This window comes from Panthera uncia, assembly GCF_023721935.1.
Source record: "Panthera uncia isolate 11264 chromosome E2 unlocalized genomic scaffold, Puncia_PCG_1.0 HiC_scaffold_20, whole genome shotgun sequence".
Taxonomy (NCBI): Eukaryota; Metazoa; Chordata; class Mammalia; order Carnivora; family Felidae; genus Panthera; species Panthera uncia.
In genome coordinates, this window is record NW_026057589.1 from 7,482,946 (window position 1) to 7,502,270 (window position 19,325).

At 56.3% G+C, this 19,325-nt stretch overlaps 1 protein-coding gene across 4 annotated transcripts; it reads left to right on the forward strand.

The window, feature by feature from the left end:
- Positions 1-1,929: 1,929 nt before the first annotated feature.
- Positions 1,930-18,332, forward strand: RIPOR1 (RHO family interacting cell polarization regulator 1). 4 transcript variants are annotated; one of them, XM_049622943.1, is made up of 22 exons: positions 1,930-2,031; positions 10,379-10,505; positions 10,622-10,774; positions 10,947-11,025; positions 11,640-11,663; positions 11,759-11,812; positions 11,946-12,098; positions 12,200-12,263; positions 12,355-12,398; positions 12,476-12,601; positions 13,038-13,186; positions 13,262-13,391; positions 13,475-14,995; positions 15,075-15,196; positions 16,065-16,197; positions 16,457-16,592; positions 16,701-16,862; positions 17,131-17,289; positions 17,420-17,616; positions 17,707-17,790; positions 17,904-17,994; positions 18,136-18,332. In XM_049622943.1, exons 2-22 carry the CDS (start codon positions 10,402-10,404, stop codon positions 18,231-18,233), a joined length of 3,783 nt encoding a protein of 1,260 aa, XP_049478900.1. In that variant the 5' UTR covers positions 1,930-2,031; positions 10,379-10,401; the 3' UTR covers positions 18,234-18,332. The 4 variants fall into 4 exon arrangements, with proteins under 4 accessions (XP_049478900.1, XP_049478901.1, XP_049478898.1 ...); XM_049622941.1 differs by lacking the exon at positions 1,930-2,031 and adding an exon at positions 5,864-9,561; XM_049622942.1 differs by lacking the exon at positions 1,930-2,031 and adding an exon at positions 5,864-9,561 and having other exon boundaries at positions 15,078-15,196.
- Positions 18,333-19,325: the final 993 nt, after the last annotated feature.

Genomic DNA, 19,325 nt, shown 5'->3' on the forward strand with positions numbered 1-19,325 from the left:
CTCTGTCCCCTCTCTCTACATCTCCCCCCGTTTGCGCTCTCTCATAAGTAAACATTAAAAAAAAAACTGAAAAAAAAAGTGGAAATTTTCTGGAAGTGGAATTACAGAATTCTAGAATGAGAAAGAATTCTTTGGACAGTGCTCTGGTGAGGCCCTACAATCAGTGCTGCCTCATCAAAGCTCTGAGCAGTGTCACAGGCACAGCTCTATTTCACCGCCACCCCAGGAGCCAGCAAGTTCCCAGCCCTCAGTGCTCAGTGGGTGTTTGTTGAATTAATTAATAAACAGAGTACTTGAAGTGGGAGGTGAGGTGCGGGGAGGGAATGAATTTGAAACACGTCTTGGAGGATGATCAATAGGACTAGAAGGCTGAATGAAGGTGGGAGTAGGAGAGGGGACGTCATGGTTCATGCATTTACTCATTCCTTCACTGGCTCATCTGACAAATATTTCTTGAATTCTCACTACAAGCCAGGGACAGTGGTAATGAGGACTTCCATGATCCCTGCCTCCACAGAACTTAGAGACCCACAGTGAGGCAGGTTTAGGCACATGGGCCTACATGCTGCCTGGTGGTGATGACTGACATGAAGGTAGGAGTCCACAGGACATGGAAAGAGAAAGTAACAAGAGAATCTTCAGAGAAGGCGGTCAGAGGATGCCTTGCAGAGGAGGTGGGCAGGGACTAACTGGTGCCGGTTTTGAGAGCTGTGGAGAGGTTGAGTCTCTGGCTCAGGTGGGAGCCTGAGTGGAGGGCAGTGCTTTGCAAATATGAGGATGAAGGAAGAAGAGTCCCCCAGGGGAAGGTCATGCGATCTGGCAGGTTGACCAGAGGCTCTGGAATAGGAGAGGACTCTGAGTAGGGAGGAATGCTTGGGGCGCTCAGCAGTGGATGGATTGAAGCCCTGGGACTGGATGATGTTGTGTGGTGAGGAAATAAAGAGAACCCAGTCCCTGGAAGCAATCCCCAGGTTCAAGGACTGTAGAGAAAGGTGTGCTGTAAAGGAAGGCAAAGAGGAGGGGCCGGGAGGTGGGAGAACTGGGAGAGAATGAGGTGTGTCTCTTGGAAGAGCTGGTGAGGGAGGGGACCTCTGTGTCCCTGAGGGCCTCTACCCCCTACCACTAATTCTGGGTTTTTAAGACCAACCCTGTGGGTGCAGATAGTAAAAAACCTCTCAAAGTCCCTCAACCTGCTCCCGGGTATGTCTGTGCTCCCTCTAAAGGTAAAGGACTACGGGGTGAAACCCTTCCGGTACGGGCCCAGAGCTCTCAGCTCCACCTCAACCCACTGGAGGGGAGAGTCAGTATTCCAGTCCCCTATTGGGAAGGACTGGCTCTGGCCCCCTTTGGCCAGCATGTGCCCCAAGCCCAGGTACCCAGACCCTCCCGCACTCTGTGAGCAAGGCCTGAGGCTCCCCAGAGCTAGTAACCAGTGAGTAGTGAATGCGCGGTCAAGTATCCAATGGCTAGGCTTCAGGACCCCTTGTTCCCGTCCCCGAAACTGGCCCTGATTCTTTCCTCCAACCAACCCAACCCAGCAGTGGCTGCTCCGGGATGGTCATAGATAGGAGGGCCTGAAAGATCTCTGGAGACCACAGATTCTGAGAAGGGGGATAGGCAAGCGGGGTTCTCCGGCGCACCCTGTTTTGGGATTTGCGTGGGAAGGAATGGGACTGGCTTTGCAAGCAGCTGCCCAATTCCCGCGAATCCCGAGCGCTAAGAACTCCCACCGCCCTAGCGTCGTCCAGGGCCCCGCCTCCCCGCAAGCTGGTGGACCCCGCGGGCCACTGGCCTGCCCCGTTACCCGAGAGGGCGGAGCGAGCCGTGGGCGCCTCCTTGGGTCCCGGAGCCTCCCGAGCGCAGTGGGTGGGGCCCAGCGGGAGGGGGAGGAGCGGGGTGACTGGGCGGCGGGCGACTGGCGGAGGGAGGGGCGGACGCCGGCGGCGGGGACAGCGGCAGCTGCGGCGCGACCAGGCCGGGAAGGGACGAGCGCACGGAGAGCTCGAGGTCCGCGCAGCCCAGCGCAGCCATGTGAGTGTCACCGCCGTTTCGGGGGGCCACGGGCCAGGCGGGGGTCGGATGCGGCGGTTCGGGTGCCTCCGCATCGGTCCCGGATCTGCTGCCCCGGCTGCGGCCCGGTCCCACGTCGCCCCATCCCCCGGACCCGGGCCGCGTTCCTCCCCTCCCCCCGGGCGCGGAGGACGCCCACAAAAGCCGCCGCCTTTGGGCCTGACGCGCGCCGCGCTGCCTTCTTCCCTCCCAAGGCAAGGCCCAGGCGGCCCTTGCCCCGGGGCTCTAGGGTGGGCCGGGCCTGAGGGCGGGCCCAAGACGCCTGTCTGGGCGCTGGCAAGGGCGCTCTCCGGGAGCCCCCGCTGTCCTCGCTGGGTGCGGGGAGGGGAAAGGATGAGCTGGGAATGGAGAGGGGGCGACGAGGGTTGCAGGCTAGCCTCGGAGATGAGCTAATCTTCCTGGACACACCGGCCGGCCTAAGCGGATTTGGGGCTCGGCCCGAGGTGGCCGATCCTGGCCTGTGGCCCGGCTCTTTGCCCAAGCGGCTGAAGCTGATCGCCTTGGCCGGGTGGGGGAACAGACCCTGTCCCTGGGAATGGGAGGCTGATGCATGGTCTCTGCAAGCAGCCAGGCTTGGGCACCCTGAAGAACTGTTTGGGGGAAGGAGCTGCCTACCAAGGCTAGGGATCTGGCTGTCTGCCCTCAGCACCCCCTGTCCTCCTCTCCCTGTTGAGGCCTCAGTCCAGCCAGTTCTACTGGATTAATCCTAATTCAGGTCCAGACTGGCTGGCAGAGCACCTACTGTGTGCAGTCTAAATATAACAAACATAACAATAAAGTTTCTCCTGTCACCATCTGTGGGACCTCACCCTCACCCCGGGCCTGCAGCATTCAGCACCAGCACAGCTTTCTGAGGAGGGTTATGACAATCTGGCAGAGGCTGAAAAAGAGGCCCAGAGAGGTTAAGTAGTATTCTCAAGGTCACACAGCTGATTTAGGGAGAAATGGGAACTAGACCAAGACCTCAAACCTTGCCATTGCACTACCACCTTTGTGGCACAGAAGGGGTGTGGAAAAGGAGAATTAGAGAGTGAAGTACAAAATACTCCAGTGGGACAAGGAGGCTTGGCTTAGCTTCCACTTCCACCCACCCGTTCTGGGTCCTGTGAGGCAACAGCCAGAGATAGAGGCCTGGATTTGAGTGGGGGTGAGGAGAGCACGCAGGGGGCCAGGCTGGGTCCACCCTGGGTGGAAAGGCAGGTGAAGAGGGCGCGGCTCAGTCAACCCCTGCCTCTCACTGCAGCTAGGCTCGAGACTCCCGACCCTTCCAGGCCTGGCCCAGGGGAAGCCACTCGGCTTCCAGCGCGCCGCCAGCCACCAGCCTCCAGCCAGGGAATGTGACCAGCTGACCAGGGAGGGGGCCGGCAGGAAGTGAAGCCACCGGGAGTCTCTGCTTGGTTCCGGGGTGGGGGGTCCCAGGCCGCGCGCACACCCCTCCCTCCGGCTCCGGCAGCTGCGGCATGACGTCAGCAGCCGGGTTTGGTGGCAGTCGCTATGGAGACAGGGACAGGTTCAGTAGGGACCCCATTCTCCTTGCAGCCTCCCCTTGCCCAGGCTATTTTTAGTGTCTGTTTACCTCTGTCTGGGGCAGCCCTGCTCCTGGGCGGGGCTAGATCGGGGACTCCTGGCTAGGCTGCTGGACCCTCCTGGCCTACCACTGAGCTGGGCAGTGCAGGTGGTGGGACCTCCTGTCCCACACAAGTGCACCACTTTTGGCATGTAGAGGGTTTTGGGGGCGGAGGAATCTGGGGCCATGCAGGCAGTCAGGGTTCCATTCCTTGCTGCCTGACGCTGGCTGTGCTGCTGGCCCCATAATCTTTGGGACCTGAGATCTGTCCCACGTCCAGAACAGACTTCAGGGCTGGTATGAGGCCAGCTTCCCCCCACCAGTTAAGGTGGGCCCTCTACTTAGCTCAGAGGAGCTCAGCAATTTTTCTTTTCTCCCCTGCAGCAGGGAAGACCCTGCCTCCACCCCCCTGAAATGGTCACTTAGACGGATATTCTGATGGTCATTTTGGCAAGAGTGTGGACCAACAATTACACATTGGTGGGACTAGGGAATTGGTAGCAGCAGAGCCCTAGTTAGAGAGAGAAAGAAAACTGTTGGGACAGTTAGCCTACTCCGAGTCTAGTCTACCCACTCAGTCCCAGAAGCCCAGGGGTCCTCACCCTACCCTATGCTCAGGGAGCAGAACTCTACTTGATGATATAATCATAAAGTGGGGGAAGGACAAAGAAAATTGTAAATGGAGTAGGGGAGTTAGGGTAGGCACAGACTTGAAATCTATCCCTCCAACAGCCCAGGATCTGCTCTTCCTGTGTCCTGGCAGCCCAGTTCACTCAGCTCCGAACTCATACTCAGCCCCCTCCCTCATCTCTCTGGTGCGGGGCCCAGAGGGCACAGCAGTGAACCCAGCAAACAGGCCCCTGCTCCCAGAGTTCACAGTCTGGTTGGGAGACAGATGCTAAAGGAGAACTGACAACTGAACTATGTGGCTTCCAGGATCAGAGGAAGGAAGCTATGAGGCGCCTAAAAAGGAGGAACCAACCCAGGGCAGGAGGAGGAAGAACCCGTAGGGTAAAACTTGAAAAAGGAGAGGGAATTGGTAAGGCTGACAGTATGGGAAGAGGGTATAGGAGCAATGGAGGCTGCTGCTGAAAGGCTGAAGAGCCTTGTAGGTATCGAGAGAGGATCAGGGGCACCTGGGTGGCTCAGTTTGTTGAGCGTCTGAGCTCAGATCATGATCTCATGGTTCGTGGGTTCGAGCTCCTTGTCAAGCTGCCTGCTGACAGTGTGGAGTCTGCTTGGGATTCTCTCTCTCCCTCTCTCTCTGTCCCTCCCCTGCTCATGTGTTCTCTCTCTCTCTCTCTCTCTCAAAAATAAGTAAACATTAAAAAAAATTAACTATAGTAATAAAAAGAAAATTTTAGAAAAAAGAGAAAGGGTCACAGTAGCTGGAACAGAAAGACCATGAGAGAAGAAGGGGACTGAGTAGATCAGTGGTAGAAGGTATATGAGGGAAGGGACAGAGCCTGAAGGTTATTTGGGGTCATGTCAGAGAGCCTAGACTTTATCCCTGGAATAGGGGGTCACCCATGGATGTTCTGCAAGAGGCAAAAGAGAGGGATGTTAGCACTTAAGAGTCCTGTGGTTGGACTGCCTGGATTTGAATCCTGACTCTACCACTTACCAGCTGTGTAATCTTGGGCACATTAATAATTGTTAACAACAACAGTTAATATTTGTTTTGTGTTTACAATGTGGCAGTGTGTCCACCCGAACTTCCCTACCCCACATACAATTTTCACTTGCCCAGATGCTCCCTACAAGTGCCTAGAAAGAGAACTATCTCATTTCATCTTCCCAGCAGCCCTGTGAGGCAGTTGCTGTTGTTGCTGTTGTTAGGCTTATTTAACAGAGGGGTATCTGAAGCCCAAAAAGGTTAAGAAATGCCTTGCCCAAGGTCACAGAGCTAGTTAGCCTCACGTTTCTCATCTGTGAGATGGGGCTAATAGGATTGACCCCATAAGGTTGTTACCAGAATTAAATGAGACGCTGTTTGTTAATTAAGCACAGTGCTTGCAGTCGGTTAAGCGGCCGACTTCGGCTCAGGTCACGATCTCGCGGTCCGTGAGTTCGAGCCCCGCGTCGGGCTCTGGGCTGATGGCTCAGAGCCTGGAGCCTGCTTCCGATTCTGTGTCTCCCTCTCTCTCTGCCCCTCCCCTGTTCATGCTCTGTCTCTCTCTGTCTCAAAAATAAATAAAACGTTAAAAAAAAATTTAAAAAAAAAAAAAAGCACAGTGCTTGGCCTATAGAAAGCACTTGACAAATCACAGTTTTTGGCACTGTCAGATGACTGGAATTTTAAGAAGAGCACTGTTGTTATTGAATAAAGAATGGGAGGGGGGTGTGCACCAGACTGGCTCAGTCGGTAGAGCATGAGACTCTTGCTTACTTACAAAAAAAAAAAAAAAAAAAAGTAGGCAATCATGTAAAATAATGCTGGATACCCATAAACAAACAAACAAACAAACAAACCAAAAATAATAGATCATTGTGGATTACAGTGGAGACAGAGAGCTGATTGGGAAGCTCCACTAGGGTTCTAGCTGAGAGTTGGTGACTGTTTGGACCCAATTTCTAGCTATGGGGATGGAGGTGAGGGGACAGATTCCAGAGCGTGTGGCTGAGTGGAGAGAGGTTGACTGGGAAGAGTCAAGTTTGAGAAGGAAATTGGTGAATCCAGCTTGAGGACTTCAAATTCAACACACCCCTAATAGCCCACTCTGCATTGTTGCTTAGCTTCTGGGGAGGCAACAAGCAGGCAGTTGGATATATAGGCCTGGTGCTCAGAAGAGCTGTTTGGGTGAGGAAGAGATAAGGAAGCTGGCGACATTTCGAGGGCATTGAGGTGTGGGAGATGTACCCAGCCCAAGAGTGAGGAGGATGAGGCCAATTCCGGGATGATGAGAAAGATGAGATCTTCTGTGGGAAAGTAAGATGTACAGCCAGAGAGATAGGTGGAAAACCGGGAGCATGTTGTTGCCTCTTGAAATTCAAGGAAAGAAAAGGCTCAAAGAAGAGAAAGAGAGCCACAAAGTGAAAAGCTTTACTGAGATCAAGCACGAGAAGGACTAAACCTTGGACACTGGATTCAGCAACAGGGAGGTCACTGGTGACCTTGTCCAGACCAGTCAGGGGAGTGGTGGGTGTGGAAGGTAGCCCAGGGTGGTAGAGGACTGCGTAGTTGTGGAGAGGAAATCAAGGTAGACATCTGTCTCTTCGAGAAATTTGATTATGAAAGGGCCAAATGGAGCGATGGATGGGGTCACTGGGAAGAGAAATGGGGTCCACAGAGGAATAATTTCTTGTTGGAGTTTTTTTTTAAATTTTTTTTTTTAATGTGTATTTATGTTTGAGAGAGACAGAGACAGAGTGTGAGCGGGGGAGGGGCAGAGAGAAAGGGAGACAGAATCTGAAGCAGGCTCCAGGCTCTGAGCAAGCTGTCAGCACAGAGCCTGACGCAGCGCTCCAACTCACAAACTGCGAGATCATGACCTGAGCCGAAGTCGGACGCTTAACCGACTGAGCCACCCAGGCGCCCCTCTTGTTGGAGTTATTAAAGCCAACTTTATATTAAAAATATCTACAGAGAGGGTGAGCGTCCAAAGTGTACAGCTCAATCCATTTTCACAAGGGAACATACACCCATCTAGGACCAGGAAATAGAACCCAGATGAGGAAATATGGAACATTACCAGCCCCCTGGAAACCCTCTTGTGTCCCCTTCCAGTAACTACTCCCAAAGGGTAACTAGTATTCTGACTTCTATCACCATAGATGAGTTTTGCCTGTTTTTGAACTTCATATCAAGGGAACCATACATAGGTCCTCTCTTGTGGTATTGCTTCTTCTTTATGTCTGTAGGATTCATCCATATTTTTGTGTGCAGATGTATACTGTTCGTTCTTTTTGTTGTATAGCATTCCACTATCTACTGATGGGCATTTGGGTAGTTTCCAGGATTGTTTTAGTTTTTTATGGGCAAGTGACTTGAACTTGTTTAAGGCTTGCGGAGGAAGTCTGAAACACTCATTGTCTATGAGAAGGAAGAAAGATGAGTAGGGCCACACGTGAGGATTTCCTGGGTGGGAAATGAGAACCTGGCTGAGGTTGAGAGAATTGCTCTGTGGTTCCAGCTCAGCTGCTGTGCAAAGACCTCTGGCGGCTCCTGCCATTGTGTGCAGGTGTAGAGAAGGTAGGACATTGGGTCGCCCAGGGTTGTTTTCTGCCAGGTAGGAGAGAAGCACAGAGTGCTAGGCATATTAGCAGCAGGTGAGCTATGGAGTGTGGTGCCTGTGGATCTAGGCTGGGGAGAAGGATGTGCAGGGGAGAGAAGGATGTGCAGGGAAGAGAAGGTGGGAGGGAGCTGGCAGAGAGAAAGGAAGCAGAGGCCAATTGTGAGCTCTGTGCAGGATGGTGTCTGTGAAATTCCGGGCTGTATCTCTAGTGACTGGCACATGTTTGGCACAGAGTTGCCACTCAGTGAATAGTTGAATAAATGAGCTGAGGTTTCAAGAGGTCTCAGGTAGAAGACAGTGTAGGTGGGGGTGATGCAGAGAGTCTTAAGGTTGGCATCATTGTGGTTACAATTTAGGAAAGGGGCACTCCAGAGCCGGTGGGGGGGGGAGGTCAGTGTGGGGCGTGCAGACTGGGATGGGAGCAGAAAGGTCAGTGTGGGGCGTGCAATCCACAGGAATACATAGTTGCTAGTGTAGGGTGCAGAGCACCTGGTCTTCAAGGAGAGAGGGGAGGATAGCACATTTCAAACTGGGGTCCTTGGGTATCTTGCATCTGATTCTATAGGGGGGTGGTGGGCTTGTTGGAAATGCTGACCCCTGGGCCCACTCCAGCCTCTTGGGGAGAAAATAAGCAGAACTGAGCAACAAGGAGCAGGAGTATTTATGGGTTGAGGGAGCACCCAGCCCTTCCAATGCCCACTGGAGTTTGGGCATGATAGCCTCTATTCAGGCTGGAGGTGGATGAGGGAAACTCAAGGAAAAAATACTCAGGGTGGGAAAGGGCCAACACCAAGGGGATTCAGCCATGTGAGCCGGTGGCCAGAAGGATGGGGGCCTCGCCGTAGGATGCAGCTTCTACCAGAGAGGTAGCCCTGGCTGGGCACTGGGACCTGATCCTCTTCCCTAGGGCCTGAGGGTGGGGAGGATGTGCCTAGAATGATCACCTCCTCTGTGGATGGGGTAGTGCATGGGCTATGGGACTCTGAACCCAGTTCCTTCTCTGCTTCCTTCTTGGGGCAGCAACACATAATATGAGCTTGGTCCAGTCCCACACTTTTAGCCTCTTTCTCTTCCCAGCTTCCCAGACCCCTCATGCTCAGTGCCTGACTCTGCCCTCTATTGGCACAGGCCATCCACTCGGCACCCACAGTCCTTCCTTCTACTCCCTCAGCCCCACTTTCCAGTCTGCATACTCAGAACCCCAACTCCCAGCCTTGTGTGTGCTCAGCCCTCTAATACCCCTCAACAGCCACTCTACGAGCCCCTTATTCTAACTGCATCCAATCCAGCCTCCGCTCAGGGTCTTCATTCTGTTTATCCCTCCTTATTCACCGCCGGGCTCAATTCCCTTTACCCAAACTCCGAACCCCACCTGAGAAGACCCACTTCAGTATCCTCCCCGAAGGGAGCCCCCAGTACCCCTCCCAGAGGCCGCTCAGTCTGAGCGGTGCCCCCGCCCAGTGGTCCAGCCGGTCCCGCCCATCCCGGCGGGCTGAGTCAGGCGGCAGGAACTGGGCGGGGGGCGGCGCCGGGAGGAGCTGAAGCCCGAGCCAGAGTCGCGAGGAGCAAGCGCGGAGCCCAGCTCGACCAGCACCTAGTGGCCCTGGGCCTGTGGGGACGTAGGGGTGGGAGGGCAAACGCAGGGGGTGGGGAGCTGTCCTGGATCTACCATGAGTGCCAAGAAGAGAGGTAGGACCCGGCCTGAGGCTGCGATGGCTGCGAGGCTGGCCCCAGGGGGTGCGGGCTGGACTCTGGGGGACAGGGGCACGTGTTTCGCCGGATCTGGGTGGGGGTCTGCGGAGGATCCCTTCCCGCTAAGGGCGCGGGCGAAGGAGTCCATCTATGACTAAGTTTCCAGGCCTGAGCCGCAGGAAAGTGGAGGAGGCAGGGCACTTCTTGTCGCTGCCCCCGACTCTGGGAATCCCCAGGCTGCTGGGCTCTGGCATCCCCGGTGGGGGCTGGAGGGGAGCAGTTTACACGGGGCGGGAGGGTCGCGGGAGCCAACCTCGGGCCTGCCGGGCCTGTTGGGCAGCTCCGCTAGGCTCAGAGCGTTCACCTCGCCAGGTGACCTCCCGCAGCCTCGCGGGGTTGGAGCGCGGGAGCTCCTGGTCACTGTTGCGGAGATAGGGGGTGAGGTCAGGGGCAGGGCTGGGGAGCCCGCCCCGCCCCCGGGTAAACAAGCGCTTCCGCACATTCTTCATGCGCCCCGCCCCTTTCCTGCCCCTTCCCAGCCAGGGGCGGGGGAGGGGGGTCCCCGCGCGACCCCCCTTCCTGCCCCGGGACAGGCGGAGCCTGCACCTCTGCAGGAAGTGGGGGCCGAGCCCAGGCCACGCTGAGTCCGAGGCCGAGTCGCCGGGCCGCCCTGTCATTAGTGCTGGGGCCGGCAGGGTTGTCGGACTCCCGGCGTCAGGCGGTATCCGGCTGGACTAAGATACAGAGGCTGGGCCTCCGGAGGGGGCTTCAAAAGCCTGACTGGCGCTGGACACCCGCCCTCGCCACCCCCCAGGGAGCCCCGCGCGGACTCATTCCATGATGTCCCTGTCGGTGCGGCCGCAGCGCCGCCTGCTCAGCGCCCGGGTCAATAGGAGCCAGTCCTTCGCAGGCGTCCTCGGCAGCCAGGAGCGGGGCCCCAGGTACGCAGCAGAGCGGGGCTAATGGGGTCAAGCGAGTGTGACGGGGCTGGAGCTGGGTGTGCAGTGAGGGATTGGGGATCCTTCTCGTACCTTTCTGAGTGTGGCCTCTTCTCCAGGAGCTTCCCGGCCTTCAGTCCCCCGGGGCCCCCACGGAAGCCCCCAGCGCTCTCCCGAGTGTCCAGGATGTTTTCCGTGGCGCACCCAGCCCCTAAGGTCCCACAGCCTGAGCGGCTGGACCTGGTGTACACTGCGCTCAAGCAGGGCCTGACGTAAGGAACGCCTCCCAATGCCTTATCCCAGGACTCCTCCCTAAGCCCTCATCCCCTTCCTGCTAGTAGGAGCCTTCCCCAGTCTCCTATCTTCTTTCCACTGCTTGCTTGTACCCTGGGCAGCTGGAGGCTGGAAAGGTAAGCTAATTCTTGCAGTCACTCCTTTCCCCAGGGCCTATTTGGAAGTGCACCAGCAGGAACAGGAGAAACTCCAGGGACAGATTAGGGAGTCCAAGAGGAATTCCCGGCTGGTAAGTAAAGGGTTGACAAGGATGCCCTGGATTTAGCCCAGTTGTGACTAGAATACGGGATATCAGGAAAGGCTGGGCAGGTTTCTAGCCCCACCTTCCCCAGGTTTTGTACGCTTTCTGTCTGGGACTCAGTATCTGCCCATTGGAGCTTTCAGTGGGGTGGGTCAGACCCCCCCCCCAGACGTGATGACAGGAAACTATATTGTAGTAATTCTGATAGAGAGTCATGGTTCTTCTCTGGAAACAGGTCAGGGCTTCCCAGAGCAGGAAACGCTTCTGCTGGGTCTTGAAGAATAGGAGTTCCCTGGTAGAGGGAACCTCTTCCTAGGGGTTGCAGGAAAGGGAGTGGGCCCGGGGAAGGGATCCCAGGGGAAGAGATGGGGGGATGGGTATGGGAGGGGTCTTGAGGACCAGACCCTATGTCACTAACATGCACCTAAGGCCAGGCATGAGGGAAGATGGGTCAGTCCATACTTTGACTGGAGTGGCTGTGGCCTGCGGTATGAGGGGGAGGAAGGCTGTGAAAGAGGAGTTAGATGGGCCTGGGTAGACATGTGCCCCTGCTGGAATACTTCCCATGCCTCCTAAGTGTCCCCTCTCATCTTCCCCCGCAGGGCTTCCTGTATGACTTGGATAAGGTAAGTGTGTAGGGAATGGTGACAGAAGAGTTTGGCTCATTGGGGAGGGTAAGGGCTTGGGGCCTCCGGCCCCTCCTGACATACCTCTCCCTCAGCAAGTCAAGTCCATTGAACGCTTCCTGCGACGGTTGGAGTTCCATGCCAGCAAGGTATATGTGCAGCATGCACATGTGTGCAGTGTGCACACAAGGCGGGTGGGAGATAGGGGGATGCTAGGTCCTGGGTGAGCAACCCCAGCAGTGAGTTTCAATTCCCCCAATATCACCCCACTCACCTGCCCAGATTGATGAGCTGTATGAAGCATACTGTGTTCAGCGGCGTCTCCGGGATGGTGCCTACAACATGATCCGTGCCTACAGCACTGGGTCTCCAGGGAGCCGAGAGGCCCGGGACAGCCTGGCCGAAGCCACTCGAGGGCATCGCGAGTACACAGAGGTGAGGGATGGGTGTCCAGAAGGCATAGGCACAGGGTATAGCAGAGCTGGCGAGAGAGGACTGGTTCTTGATCCGCTCTTGTCCCTGCCCACCCCTCCCAGAGCATGTGTCTGCTGGAGAGTGAGCTGGAAGCACAGCTGGGCGAGTTCCATCTCCGGATGAAAGGTACTAAGTGATGGGGACAGACTGGTGCTAGGGAGAGGGGATTGTGTGCCTGAGACCCCTCACCATGGCTCATCTCCTCCTCTACTCCTAGGGCTGGCTGGCTTCGCCAGGCTGTGTGTGGGGGATCAGTATGAGGTATGAGAATGGCAAGGAAGGGCTGGAATGAGAGGGTCACAACACCAGGGGCTGCCTCATCTTGCCTGTTCACCTAGATCTGCATGAAATATGGGCGTCAACGCTGGAAACTACGGGGCCGAATTGAGGGTAGCGGAAAGCAGGTGTGGGACAGCGAGGAAACCGTCTTTCTTCCTCTGCTCACGGAATTCCTGTCTATCAAGGTGATGCGTCTGCCCAGGACCACAGGTCAAATGATCCTGTGACTCCTTGACCCGTGAACCCCTCATGACCCTAAGACCCTTACCCTGTAACTCCCAGCTGGCTTCATGGCTCTGTGAATATGTAATCCCCATGTCCTTCATAACTCTGTGATTTTCTTATGATCTTTTAATCTTGTAAATATTTGACTCCCTAAACCCTCATGAGACTGTGACCCCCATGGCCACAATGACCTTAGACCTCTGCAATCCACATGCTCCCAGGATGCTTCAATCCTCCATGGCCTCATCACTCAGAGAATTCCAATCCCTGCAACCTTGTCATAGCCCTATGACCCTGTGACTATCACATAACGTCTATGCATATTCAGACCTCTGATCTCCCACAACCTCATGATCCCTATACCCTTGTGACCTTATGATGCATTCTTGGCTACAGGTGACAGAACTGAAGGGTCTGGCCAACCATGTGGTTGTAGGCAGTGTCTCCTGCGAGACCAAGGACCTGTTTGCTGCCCTGCCCCAAGTTGTGGCTGTGGACATCAATGACCTCGGCACCATCAAGCTCAGCCTGGAAGTCACATGGAGGTTGGTGTTGTTGAGTGGCTTGGGGACAGGACCAAGGGGCCTGTGGCACCTGCTAAAAGCCTCTTACCTCCCCAGCCCTTTCGACAAGGATGACCAGCCCTCAACTGCTTCCACTGTCAACAAGGCCTCCACAGTCACCAAACGCTTCTCCACCTATAGCCAGAGCCCACCAGACACGCCCTCACTTCGGGAACAGGCCTTTTATGTGAGTCACAGGCCAGGCTTAGGCCCCACCATCCTCCAGGGGCTCCCTGGGGTGGTCCTGAAGCACCCTTTCCTCTCTCCCAGAATATGCTGAGGCGGCAGGAGGAGCTGGAGAATGGGACGGCATGGTCCTTGTCATCCGAATCTTCAGACGACTCATCCAGCCCCCAGCTTTCAGGCATTGCCCGCCACTCTTCAGCTCCCAGGCCTCTGGTGCAGCAACCTGAACCTCTGCCCATTCAAGTCACCTTCCGTAGGCCTGAGACCCCCACCTCTGCACCTGTGGATGAAGAGCGGATCATGGCCCCTGCCCTGGCCAATGGCCATGCCCCCTATAGCCGGACTCTGAGCCACATCAGTGAGGCCAGTGTGGATGCTGCCTTGGCTGAGGCTTCTGTGGAGGCTCTGGGCCTAGAATGCTTAGCTCAGGGACCTAGCCTGCCTGCACACCTAGATCCCATCCATGGGGAGCAACCTGGTCCTGTCCCTCCTGCTGTGGACCCTTGCCATTCTGCCACAAGCCTTACCCTCAGTACAACAGGCCCCACCCACATATCTACAGACCCTGCTTTGTCTGCACACCTAGATTTGGTTCACAAGATCACAGACTCTAGCCCTTCTGAACTGCCAGGCCCTACCCACACCATCAGAGGATCTACCTATAATGACATCAGCCTTACCCAAAGTGCTCCAAGCCTCACTCATATTACCACAGCTTCTACCCACAAGCCCATGGTCTCTACCCTCACCACTACAAGCCCTACTCCCAGTGCCACAGCCCCAGTCCAGACCACCACAAGTCCCACCCACAAGCCAATGCTTTGCACCCTCACTACTGAAGGTCCTACCACCAATACTACAGGCCCAGTCCAGACCACCACAAGCCCCATCCACACTACAACAAGCCCTACCCATATCACTGCAAGCCTCACCCAAACCACTATAAGCCCTGCCCACACTACTGCAAGCCCCACCCATGCCACTATAAGCCCCACCCATGCCACTACAAGCCCCACCCATGCAAGTACAAGCCCTGCTCACAAAGCCAGGATGTCAACTCACACCACTACGAGTCCTATCCCCAAGGCTAAGGACCCAGTCCAGACCACTAGGAGCCCCACCCATCCTGTCACAAGCCCCACCCTTATAACTGTAAGCTCTTCCACTTTTCTAGACCATGCCATGCTTCCCAGCTCCTCTGCAAAGGCAGACCCTACCCTCCCAGGCACCAACACCCAGTCCTGTAGCTACCCATTTTCCACTCCTTGCACTCAGGCAGACCCCGTAGCCCCCAGCCCCTCCTACCCAAGTCCTGCCTGTTCCAGTTGCGAACCCCTCACAAGTCCATCCCCAGATTCCCCAGAACCAGACCTTCAGAGTCCAAGTCCCCCTCTCTCACCCGTAGCCCCTGTGGCCCAGCATTTAGACCTTAGCCTGGCTGTGGCCACTCAGGCCCCAGTTCCAGGAGCAGCTGGAGGGGCTGGGGATAGGAGGCTGGAAGAGGCACTAGGGGCCCTAATGGCTGCCCTGGATGACTATCGTGGCCAGTTCCCTGAGCTGCAGGGCCTAGAGCAGGAGGTGACCCGGCTGGAGAGTCTGCTCATGGTAAGGAGGGCCAGGTGGGCTGCAGCAGGGAGGGCAGCAAGGCAGTGGGCGGTAGCACTGACTCCCTTCCCAACCCCAGCAGAAACAAGGCCTCACTCGCAGCCGGGCCTCCAGCCTTAGTATCACTGTGGAGCATGCCCTGGAGAGCTTCAGCTTCCTCAATGAGGATGAAGATGAAGACATCGATAGTCCTGGAGACAGGTGAGGGGGAAGAGGTGAGGGGAGTGCCACGTGAAGGGGAAAGGCCAGAAAGGGGAACAGGTGAGGTGGAGCCAGGTAGAGCACACAAGGAGAGTGGCAAGACTGGAGGTGGCAGGAGGGGATACACTTGCCAGCAGGTGCATCTGTGTTTGACACCCCCACCCCTCACCCCATGTAGTCCTCATGTGTCCCTGATGCCTGTTTCCAACCCCATCTGTATCCCCAGTGCTTCTGACCTCCCTCCTTCTGGTCCAGGCAATGCCTGCCTCTCCTGCTGGTCCCCATCAGCTTGTGATCCTCCAGCTCCTCCTCTTTCCCTTGGACTCACCTTGGACCTACCCTATGAACAAGCCCTTTTGGTGCCTCTCCATGCACCCTGGGTCCCTCAGCACCAACCCCCTCTGTCTCAACCCAGGTTTTCCCCGAGAACCCAGCCCCTTGGCTCTCTGTCCCAGAGTGGCCTTTGCCAATTCCTGGTTAAGAGTCCTGCCTGGCCTGTCCTCTCTCTGCTGCTGCCCAGGTTAGGGCCCTGTGCCCTGAACCCTTTGGGCCACAATCCCTTGGAGTCCACATTATATAGACCATCCCGCCTGCAACCCTACTCCCAGCCATCCCAACCCCGGCGGCCCTGGTGGTCCCAGAAGTTGTAGCTGGAGGTGGGAAAAGACAGACGAACCCTGGAGACCCCCACTAACACCTGTTGGTCGTAGTCTCTTCCTCCTTCTAGAAGTCCTCCGTGAACTTACCCATTGTCTGTTGTCTGTGTATCGTCTGCTCTTCCATTCTGGGGGGGGACCTTAATAAAAATAAACTGTTGACCACATGATGATGTGTGCTCCTGGGGTGGTTGACCCCCTTTTTCTCTCAGGCCCCCAAACAGCCTGGAGCCTGGGGCTGAGGACAGCCTCGACTTACCCAGTGCCCGCCCCCTCAGCACGGAGTGTCCAGCTCTGGACGCTGCCTTGGTCCAGCACCTGTACCACTGCAGCCGCCTCCTGCTGGTGAGGCTAGTGGTATTCTCCACACCCTCCTTTTGTAATCCCCTACCCCAGGGAGCCCTGCACTTCAATACTGACCCTCCATGCCTCCTCTGACTTCCACTCCCCACTGCCCCAGGGCTCTAGCATTTGGCTCTTGCTGAGTGGAACACCTCCCATACTCTGGCTTCCCCCATCCTCTCCATGCATGCTGGGACTTGTAGTCCCTGGGCTCCACCCTCCCCAAGCTTCATCCTGAGATAAGGCCATCCCTATTCTCCAGAAACTGGGCACATTTGGGCCCCTGCGCTGCCAGGAGGCATGGGCCCTGGAGCGGCTGCTGAGGGAAGCCAGAGTGCTAGAGGCCGTATGTGAGCTTAGCAGACGATGGGAAGTCCCTGCCACCTCTGCCCAGGAAGGTAAGGGCTCTGTCTGCCCTGAAGCTCCTCCCTTACCTAGCCCCATCTTCAAGCCTGTCTGCCCACCTGCCTGCTCTGTTGCTGATGGTTGTCTGCACCTCCTCGTAGTGGTGCAGTTCTCAGCCTCTCGGCCCAGCTTCCTCACCTTCTGGGACCAGTGCACAGAGGGACTCAGCCCCTTCATCTGCCCCGTAGAGAGAGTGCTCCTCACCTTCTGCAATCAATACAGTGCCCGTCTCTCCCTGCGCCAGCCAGGCCTAGCTGAGGCTGGTGAGTGGGCTGCCTACCTGCCCCCTCTTACCTCCTTTGTTGGATCCCTAGTGATGGGATCTCAGGAAAAGCCAGGTCAGCCTACACAGACCTGCTGAGCTGAGCAGTGGGAGGAAATAATGAAGGCTTGTTTCTTTGCATGGAAGGACCCAGAAGGGTAGGGTTTGGATGGGGGGGCCCCTGGACCTGAACCTGGGATGGGAGCACTCTTCCCTCTAAGGGTCTGGCTCCACCCAAACCCTGAGGCTTGCAGCACTGCCTCCCACAGTGTGTGTCAAGTTCCTGGAGGATGCCCTGGGGCAGAAGCTGCCCAGGAGGCCCCAGACAGGCCCTGGAGAGCAGTTCACCATCTTCCAGTTCTGGAGTTATGTCGAAGCCTTGGACAGCCCCTCTATGGAGGCCTATGTGACTGAGACCGCCGAGGAGGGTGAGCCAGAGGCCCTGATCACAAAGTGGCCTGACTCTGTGGGTGTGGATGAGAACATGAGTATACAAGACCCTACCCCACAACGTTCCTTGCCCTGCTACCTTGTCCCAACTCTCCTTTCTTCTTTCAGTGTTACTGGTGCGGAATTTGAATTCAGATGACCAAGCTGTTGTGCTGAAGGCCCTGAGGTTGGCTCCTGAGGGGAGACTGCAAAGGGATGGGCTTCGGGCCCTCAGCTCCCTGCTTGTCCATGGCAACAACAAGGTCATGGCTGCTGTCAGCACCCAGCTCCGGAGCCTGTCACTGGGCCCCGTCTTTAGGGAAAGGGTGAGAGTCAGGCAGGCCCTTCTTGAGGAAAAGGCTTGGGGTCCCAGGCTCCCAGTGTCTGGCTAAGTCTGCCCTCCCACCCTTACCCAGGCCCTACTGTGCTTCCTGGACCAACTTGAGGATGAGGATGTACAGACAAGAGTGGCTGGTTGCCTGGCCCTGGGCTGCATCAAGGTAATGCCTGCCAACCCCTGCACTTCATGCCCCTTCCAGTTCCCCCAGCCCTGGGCTGTGGGCCTTTCCCACCTGCTCCACTGGGCCCACCTCAATGTTCCCTCCCCCGGTAGGCTCCTGAGGGCATTGAGCCCCTGGTGTACCTGTGCCAAACAGACACAGAAGCTGTGAGGGAAGCCGCTCGACAGAGCCTGCAACAGTGTGGTGAGGCTGGGGGATGGGAGATACAGGTCAAGTAGAGTTCCATAACAGTTTGACTGATGGGAGTAGGAGTGAGTGGAGTCACGGATGGGAGGGCCGAGATGGGGCTAGGATCGCTCCTAACCCCATCCTTACCCATTACAGGGGAAGAGGGGCAGTCTGCCCATCGACGGCTGGAGGAATCACTGGACGCCCTGCCCCGCATCTTTGGGCCTGGCAGCATGGCCAGCACAGCATTCTAAATTTCCTACCCACTGGCTTCCAGTGCCCCTTCCTCTCACTTTCAGGGCTCACCAGGCACTGGCAGGGAGGGTGAGGGCTGGCTCCAGACACCTCTCCCCCACAGATTCCTATCAATGAAAATCTAATATATTCTTCTGTTGCCCTTGGGTTGGTAGAGTCAGTGCCTGCAGTCAAGTGCCTCCCAGCCTCGGCTCAGCACACTTGCCACAAATCAGTGTCCTGCCACATCCCTTGGTTTTATATTTTATTTACAGAGTTTTACAGAAAATAAAAAAGCAAAATGCCTTTCCTACATGGCCTGGCCTGGTGCATTCCTGACCCTCTGCTCCAGCACTCTCTGGCTATGGCCCTTCCTGACCCTGGTCTATCTGCATTCCAACTGTGTTTTGGCCCTGGAAATTCAGGTGGAAGAGAGCCCAGAGACTGAAACTGGGGTTGCAAAACAGCAGAGGAAGAGGGTAGTGGGTATTGTTGAGGAGGTCCAGTTTGGATGCTTGGGGGTGCCCTGGGCCTGGAAGCTATGGGTCCAGGCTGGAGCTGAACTGTGGAGTTGGCCTAGAGAAAGCCCAAAGGTCCCAGTCCTGAGAGTGGCTCACTAGCAGCTAGCATGAGGTAGCCTGCAGACAGAGGAAGCTGGCAGGATAAGGCACGGTAAGATCGTGAGCTTTTGGCCAAAAGGGGGCAGCAGAATCCCATCAAGGAACAGGAGGCTTCTGGGTCTTCTCTCGGCTCAGGCAGCTTCCTACGGAGGTGGCTGAGCTGAACCCAAGGAGCTCCTTGGGGGCTGGGTAGTAAGAGAGAGGAGATTCTTGCAGAGGGGAAGAGCTGGGGCCTAGGAGGCAGGAAACTCAGGCAGCTGCCCTGTGATACTAAACAGCAAGTCCTTTCTCTCCCCAAGCTGCCTCTCCTCTCTGTAATAACAAATCTGACTGAACCCTGTGCGCTGCCCCCAGGCCCCCCAACAGGCAGACTGCTGCTTCGGGAGGCAGGGCTCCAGGGAAAGGACTCACATCTTCCTAGAGCTACCTGGCACGTGAGTGTGTTAACACCAGAAGGTTAAGAATTCTATGGGGGGGGGGGGGTGGAATTTC

Excerpts from the sequence above, each read along its gene's own strand:
- RIPOR1 (XM_049622941.1), top strand. Across the intron at positions 10,506-10,621 it reads AGCCAGGAGCGGGGCCCCAG|GAGCTTCCCGGCCTTCAGTC; the intron begins GTACGCAGCAGA and ends CCTCTTCTCCAG. Across the intron at positions 15,197-16,064 it reads ATCGATAGTCCTGGAGACAG|GCCCCCAAACAGCCTGGAGC; the intron begins GTGAGGGGGAAG and ends TTTTTCTCTCAG.